Source organism: Trichoderma breve (assembly GCF_028502605.1).
Source record: "Trichoderma breve strain T069 chromosome 7 map unlocalized scaffold00007, whole genome shotgun sequence".
Classification (NCBI taxonomy): Eukaryota; Fungi; Ascomycota; class Sordariomycetes; order Hypocreales; family Hypocreaceae; genus Trichoderma; species Trichoderma breve.
The window spans coordinates 1,174,775-1,186,633 of NW_026611593.1; the positions used below are offsets into that span (position 1 = coordinate 1,174,775).

At 46.5% G+C, this 11,859-nt stretch overlaps 5 protein-coding genes across 5 annotated transcripts; 3 read left to right on the top strand and 2 right to left on the bottom strand.

The window, feature by feature from the left end:
• Nucleotides 1–225: 225 nt before the first annotated feature.
• Nucleotides 226–895, bottom strand: T069G_10563 (uncharacterized protein; the record flags this gene model as incomplete). The annotated part of the gene is made up of 2 exons (XM_056177773.1): nucleotides 226–595; nucleotides 654–895. 2 exons carry the CDS (start codon nucleotides 893–895, stop codon nucleotides 226–228), a joined length of 612 nt encoding a protein of 203 aa, XP_056024063.1.
• An 870-nt stretch (nucleotides 896–1,765) lies between these two features.
• T069G_10564 (uncharacterized protein) lies at nucleotides 1,766–2,607 on the bottom strand (the record flags this gene model as incomplete). The annotated part of the gene is made up of 2 exons (XM_056177774.1): nucleotides 1,766–2,047; nucleotides 2,131–2,607. 2 exons carry the CDS (start codon nucleotides 2,605–2,607, stop codon nucleotides 1,766–1,768), a joined length of 759 nt encoding a protein of 252 aa, XP_056024064.1.
• A 1,786-nt stretch (nucleotides 2,608–4,393) lies between these two features.
• On the top strand, nucleotides 4,394–5,785 carry T069G_10565 (fungal specific transcription factor domain-containing protein; the record flags this gene model as incomplete). The annotated part of the gene is made up of 2 exons (XM_056177775.1): nucleotides 4,394–5,597; nucleotides 5,658–5,785. The coding sequence occupies 2 exons, from the start codon at nucleotides 4,394–4,396 to the stop codon at nucleotides 5,783–5,785; spliced, it is 1,332 nt and encodes a 443-aa protein (XP_056024065.1).
• A 1,466-nt stretch (nucleotides 5,786–7,251) lies between these two features.
• Nucleotides 7,252–8,322, top strand: T069G_10566 (uncharacterized protein; the record flags this gene model as incomplete). The annotated part of the gene is made up of 2 exons (XM_056177776.1): nucleotides 7,252–7,318; nucleotides 7,493–8,322. 2 exons carry the CDS (start codon nucleotides 7,252–7,254, stop codon nucleotides 8,320–8,322), a joined length of 897 nt encoding a protein of 298 aa, XP_056024066.1.
• Nucleotides 8,323–11,028: 2,706 nt separating this feature from the next.
• Nucleotides 11,029–11,670, top strand: T069G_10567 (uncharacterized protein; the record flags this gene model as incomplete). Its single annotated transcript, XM_056177777.1, has 1 exon — nucleotides 11,029–11,670. One exon carries the CDS (start codon nucleotides 11,029–11,031, stop codon nucleotides 11,668–11,670), a length of 642 nt encoding a protein of 213 aa, XP_056024067.1.
• Nucleotides 11,671–11,859: the final 189 nt, after the last annotated feature.

Consider the following 11,859-nt stretch of genomic DNA (forward strand, 5'->3'; position numbering starts at 1 on the left):
TCATATGACTTGTTGAAAAGAAGATGCTATGGTAAATTCGAATACAACAGGAATCTTGAAACAGAAAATTAGCAAAAAGAACCCTCATTCTTTTGACTGCTCCATGAACCTGGACGGTATAGCTTACTTGGATGAGACCAACATCGATCCTCGCCAGACCTCTCTTCGCCCCCCTTCGCCGTTTTTCGTCAAAACATATCCTCACAAACGTTTGTTCTAGATAATTCACTCCGAATCTAGACGACGCTTACGACCTCGCGATAAAGGTGGTTCGGGATCAATGCCCACTGCGTATCCCCTCGTCTCAAGATGGTCACGCATCAATGGCTCCATTTCTCCAACGCGAAGCGCATTGACGACTTTGGCCAGTTTCTCAGCTCCTCTAGGAAGCCAACTAGATGGTACTTTGCGTAATTGCAGAAATTTGGCCAACCTCATGACGTCGGAAACGCTGCTTCCCAGCTCGTCGTCGAGGATCTCGAGGGCTGCGTCCCTATCTGGATTCGTGGGATCTACTCCCGCAAGCTTGAGTATAGAGTGATGAGGGATTGACAAGTGTATTTTCATCAGAGATTCTGAACTTGTGAAAGCATTTCTAAAAAGTTTGAGGCTTTGAAAGTCTTTTCTCTCATGGTTTATCGCCTCCCACACACGGCTGGCCACGATTCGTTCTGAAATCGGTCTGCCTAATGTCGCCGATGTTTCGAACTCCTGGTGTAGTCTTTTCCAGACTAAATGTGTCATGCGAGGCATCGATTTCATCTCCATAAGGACCATATTGAAAAGGGAAGATGCCATGGCCTCCCCCTCTGGACTCGCTCCTTTCCCGAGGCAGGTTGGCGCCAAAGCATACGTTCCGTGTGAATGTCGTCATCGAAAGCTGTGGTCTCAGCATTTTCGCCTGCAAAAATATGGGGGCTTGGTCGCTCCAATTCTTCAAGGCCGTGAGAACGCAAACCCATCCTCGTCGGCAATCCATTCTCATCTATCCACATGACCGATTCGGAACCAAGCCGTAGAGTTCCATCCTCAAGGAGCTGAACAAGGCGATGCCCCAGCTGATTTGAGAATGAAGCTTTGAAGTTGTCGAGAGGAGCCCAGATGTTTGTTTGTTTCGGGGTGTTGACAGTCGACTCAGCTCCAAATGAAGAGCCCGCAGATTGTCGTTGTGCAGGTGGTCGATGGAACGGGGGCCTCTCACACTGACCGAAAGATGGAGTCTCCGAAGAGTCTCGGGAGTCTTGTTGCGCAAAGACATTATTCGAGGCCATCATCAAGTGATGTGGTCCTCTCGAGAATGAATGCTAGAAAACAATTGCAAAGAGATATGAAGGGGTAGAAATGGAGGGTGACTGGAGTTGCAAAATTGCAAGATGAGAGAGTGAAAGATAGAGGGCAGAGAAGAGGGGAAAAAAAAACTGCTTCCTGTTTAAAGTCTGAAAGAAATGTGAATTCACTGCAGTCGTTATTTCACACGAGAGTTCATTAAGAGCTTCGCATTCTGAAAGTTACATCTAATAATATGCACATACCACCACCACTGAAGTACCTACCAAATTTCTCCCTCCTGAGGTTCTCTAGACCTCTGCGTTTGGGTACAATGCAAGAGCGCTGCCATAAACCGCCATGAGTTTAGAATAAAGGTATGTACACTGTTAAAACCTAGTGTTCCTCTAAACAAAAGTTCCATCATTAATTAGTAGCTATGGGTCTGAACTACATGGTAAATTTCTCTTTTCTAAGACTCTGCTTTAGCCTCTCTATACTAACGACTGAATTCCGCAGTGGTGATGGGAAACACCTTCAACTCGGCTTTCTCAAATAGCTCCTCCCCTTCATCATCCAGGAAGGCGTACTGAACTGCATTGCGTCCGGCTGCAAAACCATCTTCTCGGTAATCTCTGTATGACATTCCATGTTGACATAGGCCAGACTTGGTCTCGCTGAGACGTTTCCAATGATCAACGACGCTTCCTTGAACTTTTTCAGGTCCGGTGGAAGTCTTTTCATTTGCCTCGAGAAACAGACGAGTCTTTTCCACTCTTCGCTGGGCCAATATAGCCGCTGGATTTCGTTCTTTGAAAGACTTTCGATTATCGACTTTTTGAAGGTAGCGTGGACTATGACTACCGAGCTTCCATCGCTACGGCGTTTGGTAAAGGCAGCATATTCGATCGCCAAGTCCCGGTCAACAGCAAAGCAAAAAGCAGAAACCCTGCCATCGAAGTCTGTGGGCGGGCGTGACGACAATGCTCGGCCGTCATCCAAGTGGCCGTTGCTATCGTACAGTCTGGTTAAGCGACTCCTATCCATTCCTTTGTATAGCGTAATGGACCCCGGTGCATTGGTGGCACCCAAGGCGGCCTCTGACATTGCGGTATCTTGAGAGACCCATGGAGTCATTCGAATAGTTTTGGAGTCGGAACGGGCACTGGTATCTCCTCTTGAGGTACCGTGAGAGGTAGAACCCTCCGGGCTAGCTTGTTCCCCTTCTCGAGACGCTTCTTGTATTGATGATTTGAGGGCCTCATATCTTAATTCGATAGTGTTGCGGATCCAAAAGATGCACGTTTCAGTCAGGCGAGTGCGCCTAAAAACCGGATCCATGATTGCTCTCGAGTATCTTTATTAATCCCACAGCGATCCATGCACTTATGTCATTTCGCATCGTCGTCATCATGAGCGTTGAGATCGGAGTCGTAGCGATGACCGTAGGAGTAGCCGACGGTATAATCCATAAATGTCAGTTCAAACTGATGAAAGGGAATGAATTCCGGAACAGGGTCGACCCCAGGCGCTTGGGCAACCCATTTATTCCAGATTTGAGAGGCTGTCTCGTCGTCGTATCCTAGATACTTGATGGTGGCCAATGAAACCAACTGATCGGGGAGGGTAGAATTCACGGCTACTACAGTAGAGGTAATGTTGAAATTAGGCGAGTTGGGATGTCAGTGACGGTTGGCAGAAGTGAATGAGAGAGAGTGTGAAGGATATTTAAGGAGTTACTTTCCTACCTTATACTTTTACGTGACGACATTTGCACTACAATAGATTTGAGTCATAAACTCAATTCAAGCCATGCTCAAGGAGTATACGTTCCCGGACCTGGCAGTGAACTTTCTGCTACTATTGCCACTTTCTTCTAGCACCCGATACTGTCGCTATATTTCTCTAGTATCCGATACTGTCGCCATATTTCCCCAGTATCTGATACTGTCGCTATATTTTTTTAGTATTTGATACTATCGTTATATTTCTCTAGCATCTGATACTATCACCATATTCTTCTAGTATCTGATACTATCCCTCTGTTCTTCTAGTATCTTATACTATCGCTAACTTCAAATTTGAGAAGCGGAATGTTTGGTACTAGCTAACTCAGAGTGATGAACAGCCCATCTCTTTAAGCTGCTGTCTGGTATGTTCAACTACCTGCTATTAACAAAAACAGATCAAAGCTCGAACTAGAAGAAGTGAGTTTGCTATGTATATTATAGCATTTACGTACTAGTAAAATCAGATTTACCCATATGGCCTTCAAAGTATGCTAAGACGTTGCTAGTGATCTGGATCTACTTGTGTAAATTACAGTATGATCTATTGGTTCCCGTGGCAATCCTCTTCATCTATCATATACATTTGGGGAAATTAATCAAGTGAAGCCTTAAGAAGTTCGTTTATGACGGCAGCTTCTGTCAAAACTGATGTCATTGCCGTTTCTCTAAGCCTGTCTAACTTCATTCTCAAGCACTGTCCACATACAGGGCGAGCACTACCAGAGAATATAGCAAATCAATTAAATTAATTCGATTCACTACCTACAAGAATGATACTTGATCGTTTGAATGCAGTGAGATGCAGCCGATTCGTACATTGCTCATGTTGCTGTGAAAGCCACCTTAGCGAAAACTTATAAAAAGTCCAGATCCCAAGTGGTTACTACTAAGCTGGCGGACTCTACGGAGAAGGGACTCACGCACACCAAATCGCGTTGACTTCTGTGGAAATTGAACGGAATACATTTTGCTTCATGATTGAAGCGTCTAGACTTTTAGACAAACCTTTTGCTACTGCACCTCGATTGATCGAATACATGTAGTTAAATCTTTTGTTGCTTGTTAAGAGCGGGCGATCGCATGGCGCCAAAAGTTTCGGTCTAAGACCACAAACGGAGGCTATTTTGTCACCATAACAACCGATCATCACACCGACATATTCATTGCAACAGCGGACAACGAGCGCCTCGCCAGCTGCATGGATCTGGGCCATGAAGCATTTCGAAACGCCAATGTAACTCGGCGAGTCACACCTGATCTCTGCGTTTCTGCGTCGCCATCGGTCTATTAGCGATTATCCTGCGGCAAATCTAGCTACGAGACTCATTATCTAGGCCATGGCCGACACCAGATCCCATGCTGTACGCGATAACAACTTGTCGCCCCAGGCACTGTCAAGCTTCGATGGAACAGAGGCTGATCCTCGACTATTCGCGCTTCAAGAAGAGTTGCGAAACGCTCTCTTCGTTGGTGTAGCTAACCCACCAGCCAGCCTGCACCCATCATCTCCTGCGGCTGGCCTTGGAGAGTCAGCTTCGAGGCAGGGAGGATTCGACTTCACCCAGACAACAGTCCCAAAAACGCGTATCATCAAGCATCTGAAAAACTGGATATCTGAGTGTGCTCCTCCCCTTGATAAGTTTGACGAGGCCCGTCACTTCGGCATCCACATTCCAAACATCGCTCGGACCTCACCAGCCCTGTTTTATGCTATGCTGGCCTTTTCCGCTACGCAATCAGAGAAGAAAAAGCATCTAAGTGGAACCCTTGATAGCTTGGAATTCTATCAAGCGTCTATTGAGTTCTTGAAGACAGACTTACGCGAGGGAAACGCGACAAGCCTGATAACCGCTTGCATTCTAGCCTTGTTAGAACTAATGTCCGGTAATTCCAAGAATTGGAGGCGTCATGTGGAAGGTTGTGCTGCTCTGTTTGAGGCTTCCGGAGTTAATGGCTTCTCCGGTGGTCTTCTCCAGCCCGTCTTTTGGTGCTTCGCGCGTATGGATCTGTGTGGTGCCATCATTGCAGACGGCACGAAGAGCAGCGTACTCGACATGGACAAATGGATTCCCAAATCAGTGGCCAACTCGACTAATCTGATACGAGACAAGTTTTATCATGCAAGCCGGGACAATCCCGATATGCACGCAAACTGGGCCGTCTATCTGTGTGCTAAAGCTTGCGATCTGGCTTGCCGGAGAAACAGATTCTTAGAGCAGGACCAGCAAGAGGAAACCGACAGTCAGCCATTTAATGAGCAATGGAACCAGTTATGGAATGATTTGGAATACTGGGCTGAGACTCGCGGTCCTGCAATGTTGCCAGTCAAAACTAAGGCGGCTACTGGCCAAGGATTTCCTGAGATACTCTATGCTCATTACGCGGCCATATCTGCAAACCAACTACGCCATGCCGCCTCAATTATAATGCTAGATATACAGCCTCAAGAAAGATCAGGCCTCTATTCGGAACCACAGTGGTCCGCTTTATGGCATGCTCGACATATATGTGGCATCTCTTTGACAAATTCACACGCAGGAAGTCTGGTCAATGCAATCCAACCCCTCTTTCTGGCGGGAAGACTTTTTACTCATCCCAAAGAGCATTTGACCATTGGTAAACTGCTCAAGTTTACTGAAGATACAACCGGATGGGACACGCTATGGAGGCTGGCAGATTTGGAACAAGTCTGGGGCTACAGGCGCGGAGATATATTGTCGTGCATTTAAAATGAGTCTCTAGTTACTGACGCTGTAAGAACGATGAGGGAGACTGTAGTTTACTGTTGATTCTATGCCAAATCATGGTGCCTCACTTCAGTTGCTTGTGCTAGGTTTGTGGTATAGTCTGTAGGTTATAAGAGCCGCAATATCCACCAGTATCACCTAGGTTGCCACAACAAGTGGATTTTTTCTTATCTTCCCTCAGAGGCTTTGAGCATCATATTACCGCTGAACGCCAACGAAGACACACCCGTCTTTGTTAATTTGTCTCTTTTTTGTTGTCACGAAGTTTCGGAGTAATCGGAGTAACTTTGAACTTCAAACTTCGGGACCTTGCCGAAGCACCTACACGCTCCCGAATGACCGGCAACTTAACAGCTTCGCCTAGTTCTCATCTCTAAATACAGTACGGAGCTACCTCCGTAGATGAGGCTATACGCTCGCTAAGCCTAGGCAGTCGTCCTAATTCATGCGTCATCTCACTAAAATTGAGCTACATCCGCTTCGGTCAAATGCCTTGATCCCCATACAGGTAGCATAATTGCTCTAAGCTCTGACACTAGTCTATATCAGGTTGCCGTCGCCGAGAACTTGCATGACGGCTGCCACTGATCCGTGCCGTCGGCTATCGCTCATCCGCGCGGATATTTAAGTGACACCTGTTGGCAGAGTTGATGTTCCTCAAGGCAACAAGTTAGGGACCAATAATCTCTTTTTAGCAACTTTTCGCGAGAAACCAACTTGAAAAAGACTCTTAGTTGGCTATCATAAGTGGAACTAACCGCTACAGGGTTGAGGGGATGTTACGTTCCTTCGCCACAGTCGCTTAGAAACCGACAACTTGCAATTTATCATGGTATATTCTTCATTATGTTTGTTCAAATATGAAGTACGCGGATAACATGTGATCTAGTAGTTTCTCTCAACAATTACGAACGGCGAAACCAAGCGTGTCTAGTCATGGAAAAAAAGAAGAAAAAAACAGAAAAAAAAAAGAACAACAATTTGAGGTATAAGTCGTTCTTCTCATGGACAGCCAAGAGATGCGTCAGCCTATCTCTGATCCCATTCCAGGCCGACGTGATCCTATATCCGGTGGGAGCCGCCCCAAAGACGGACAAGGAAACACAACCGCCACGGAACGTCGGTGTCTAAGATGACGTGTAGTATAGGGCCCCGTTAGAGTCATACTAAATCATGAAAAAACAAGCGATAGTAGTAGTTGCTTTTACTGAGGCGGGGATAATTTGCCATTTTGGGCCGAAGCCGAGCCCCTGTCAGGTGCCTTCTTGACATCACGTTGTGAAATCCTCTGCTATGCTGCCTAATAGATCCGTAACTGGTGTCAAAAAACGCGCCCGGACTGGTTGTTTGAGTTGTCGTAGACGGAGGCGTAAGTGTAAGTCACGTTCATTTCACGTTCATTCCACAATCAGCCGCGACATATTGGGGGAGCGATGAACTCGCTGACAATGGACAACTCGACAAAGGTGATGAACAGAAACCTCGATGCAACAGTTGCGATTCCAGGGGAATTTCGTGCGAATATCCGGACGGTCTAATCTTCATACCTGCCCCGACATCTCGATACCAGGGTTTGAGAGACCCAGATATCAACCAAGTGGCACAGACTTACGATACTATCGAGGTAGACTTGAGCACCCTGCTCTTCACCCACGATCAACATTGACGATATTTGAAATTAGTTTGTAGAAAATGCAACGTTCCAGATTGCGGATGCTCATACCGCAGGTATACTGCCTGAACCAGCATCCGTCACGGCCGAGACTCCTCGACCCCCATTCGCCCCCGAAACAGTCACTCCACAGCGTATAGATATCCAAGAAGAAGATCGTGAAGCTATAGAGGACTCTGTAGCTTTGGAAGATTCAGATGAAGAGCCAAGATCCGAGTTATTTCCATCTTCTAACCTCAATAACGCGTCTACAGTGACTGTTGCAGCAGACAACAGTCTGGCCGTGATAACTGAGGCTCGTGTGAATCCAACGTCTTCACGAAAGTCATGTTTGGAGAAAGCCTCAGCCTATGACTTCCCAACAAACTTCGGCTTACCTCCTGGAGATCAAGAAATTGCGTTACTGCGGCACTTTCGTGATAATTTGTGTCCGTGGCTGGATATTGGGGGATCAAAGTCAGCGGCTGGGCTCGATATTATGGTCCTGGCCAAATCCAGCAGATCACTCATGTCCTCAATTCTCTGGCTAGCCTCCGAACATTATGCCTCAGTATCTTTGCAGTCTGAAATTGATTTTATTCCAGATGCTGTCACGTACCGTCAACATGCTACAGAGGGCCTCGAGCTTGAACCGGATGACATTACTGTCAAACATATAGGACACGGGTTGTTAACATTGAAGGAGCTACTTGGATCAAAGCCTCGGCAATGGACCGGTATCTTGGCACGGAGTACCATTTACGATACCACTATAACATTCGTACCCCCTGAGGAGACCATTGATTCCTTGTTTTGGGCCTTACTCAAGTTTGGTACGGTTGATCCTGGACATCATGTTTTAGAATGAGACTGATACTTGTTTTCATTACCATAGACCTTGCGGCATCTATAATTGGCAAACGCTCCCCGAAAATCTCGATATGTACCCTTCGAGATACCGGTAGCCGACTTGTCTTTCGTCCAGGTGCCAGATATGATTGCCAAGCATCGTTATTGCGCCTGGGGGAATGTTTACATATCGTGTATGGGACTGAATACTCGTTGAGTCCGATACCCGATAGATCTAATCGGCAAGACTCAACAACCTCCGATGAACTTGCGAAAAATTTCTGGTCTCGGTGGGCCTCTCTCTGGAGAGAATGCCAAGATTGGCATAAACATCGTTCAATGGAAGTGCAGCCTCTCTTGGTTGTGGACAGCATAGAAGTGAGCAGCATCAGCGCCCCAGACGACCCATCCTTCCCAATGCTGCTGTTCACCGAGCCTCTCGCTCTTGTCGCCAACGTAACGTATTATATAACATCCTTTCTGTTGCTCAGCCGGCGGCCCCGTTTATCAAAGCTCTGGGCTCATTCCAGCCTTGTAACCTCCATGGCCTGGCATGCTCAGTCCATTGCAGGGGCAGTAATCAGTAATCATCATCCGGAAAGCTGGGACCCAGTAGTATTCGCAGGGGTCCTGATGGCTGGCAAAGAAATGACCCATGAATCACAGCAGACATCCCTGTTGAAGCAGCTTCACAAAATGATTAATGCAGTCGGCTTGGATCTAAAAAGCGAGGTTGAAGAACTCCAATCGTCATGGATCATTTCACATCACGATAGTCATTAGGTTGTATGATGAAATTGTCCTATCGGCTCTGCCTCTCTAGACTTATTCTTGACATCGGCTAGATCGTGACATCGTTTGGTTGTTGTGCAATATGATTCAGATGGTCTTCCTTTAACTCGCTCGACTCTGTCCCGAACACCGAACACGGTTGGTTTCGGTATCTCTCCTTGCAAAATGATCACCTCACCATCCAGTTGGGAGCCGTGAATTGTTGAGATGATCTCGTTTAAATCCTCCATTCCTAAGTGATTTGCTCCTGGGACGACTGGAATGCGGTTTTAGGCTTTAGTTCCTTCCTCGAAGATAAATGTTACAGAGCCAGTCTGGCTGTTCTCCAGTTCTTTGATACACGTCGTGCTCACACCAGAGCTTTCAAGGGCCGGTTTGAGCAGATCCATAGAGTCGTGAACGTAACAATGTCGACATTCAAAGAGCCGATAACATCGATGTGTGGTATTACAAGTATCTCTTAATGCATATGACATCCAACAGTTAAAATTGTCGCTTCTTGGTTTACAAATTGAGACAGAATGAGCGACAATACATGTATTACTCTTTGATGATCGAACGTCAGCTCAAGTTCCATATTTCCAAATACGGAAATCGTAGCCTGCCCTGCCGCTTATGGTCGTTTTGGTTAGTCTATTGATCCAGGTTCAAAGCTTCAAGACAGGCCCATTGTTTTTTCTCAAATGATCCCATACGGCAATTGAGTCGGCAGAACTAATACGTTGAAACACCGACTCGAAAACCCGAAGAGTGATGCGTCCCAAGACGTGATTGGCTTGGTACAAATGAGCCTCAACGTTGCCGCTTTACCCTACTCAGTGGCCAAACTTCTTGTTACCACCCGCCCATGTACAACTTAGAAAACCTAAAAGCTTTAACTATCTACTCACTTCAACGGGGCTGCATGCGCTTCTGCAAGAACCACAGGGAATGGCGCGCTACAGTCGATGGTCTAAAGGATGCGGAACCTGCCGTCAAAGGAAGATACGGGTCGGCTGAGTCAATTCCCCTGGTCTTGTTCGCATTTACTTACTGATCGCATGTTAGTGTGATCTCGGCTTTCCCGAGTGCCAGCGCTGTTTCTGTACGGGTAGGAGATGTTTGGGCTATGAACGCAATTACAAGTTCAAATTGGTTACCAGCTATACATCTCCTAACCATAAACCTCAACACTTAGCGAATCATGACCCTTCTTCTAGATTGATCACAGACCCGTCAAATACACACGGGGGGTATCAGCTGGCGATAAGGTCTTTACCTCGACCGGAAAGCGGCATTGGGCGGACAGCTGTGGACTGTGACGCCCTCGTCGGACCATTCCTCAAATTACTCTTCCCCCCTGACGCGGACCCGTGCAGCTGGAGAACGTTCCCTGGAGGATGGATATGCTCTCTTCCAACGCTATTCCACAATCGAGGCGAACTAGTCAACCAAGGACTGTTGGCACTGTATATGGGCTTCATTGGCAGAAAAGACGGGGATGCTACACTTACACAGATCTCGGCCGAACTATACGTTAATGCACTGCACAATCTACGGAACAGTGATGTATGGTTAAAGCAAAATCCGCGTCCAGATGAAATCGATACAGTATTAGCAAGTGTCTTGGTATTTTCTTGCATTGAGCTTCTGACAAGTGAGGGCGGACCTAGCGGCTATATATCACATATCAGAGGTGGTCTACAGCTCGTGAAACGGTTTGGTGGGAAGTTATCAAACAGTGTCTTCACGTCAACCATCTTTAAGGCACTTCGATTCCTTGGTGTACGTCCAAATAACCTGAAAGTAGTACTATAATTTGGGAATTATGTGCTGACTGATCCGCAAGTTTTACGATGCTGTAACACATCAACAGCCCTACTTCATGTCCCAGCCGCCGTACAACACTCTTTATCTTGCCCGGCAAGAAGATCCAGATTATTTAATGCAGAAGATGATTGAAGCAGCTGTCGCGTTACCAAACTTGGAATACGATGCGAACAGGCTGTACGCTTCGAAGCACACTACTGAAATTCAGATCCGTCAAGCTTGGCTGGCTGCCGAACTTTTGCTCGGTGAGGCTGCCATTGTGGATCGACAGTTGAACCAGTGTCTGCAGCAGATGACTTCCGTTACACCACATCCGACACTAGTTGTGACTTTGACTGCTGAGAGCGATACATGTTACCTCCCCGGGAAGCAACTGCAGTTTACAGACTGTTCGTCTAAATGCAACTGGCTCTTCTACTGGTCTGTTATTGTGCGGTTAAACAGACTGATAAAGCATCTGTATGATATATCTTCGGAGCTATCTTCAAAGCTTCCGGACAAACCGCAACTCTCAACGGCTTTGACGAACCTTGTGAAGGATGACGATGTTTTGGATCAGTATGCGGATAATATTGGAATTTCCCTTGGCGCGGGAATGACTGCCAGTACATTTCACGCTCAAGAGGCATTAATCTTTGTGTTTAACCTCTATACTTATTGGGAGGACAGAGGGAATGTCGAGAAGACGAACTGGTGTATTCAGACCCTTCAGGCTCTTCAGAATCATGACCGCAGCCTGGATATTGAGGTCAACCCATCCCGCTAAGTGTTCAATTTCGACAGCAGCTTTTCTTGCAGAATATTAATTAATTGGAAGGCTGAGATTTGGAGTTAGTGAAGTTATGGTACTTTTTTGTATTTGGATTCATATAAAGATTGCTATTGGCTATCTTGATACATGTAACATTAGGTAGATACAATACACCCTTCTGCATTACCCTAGCTGCCTAATGAT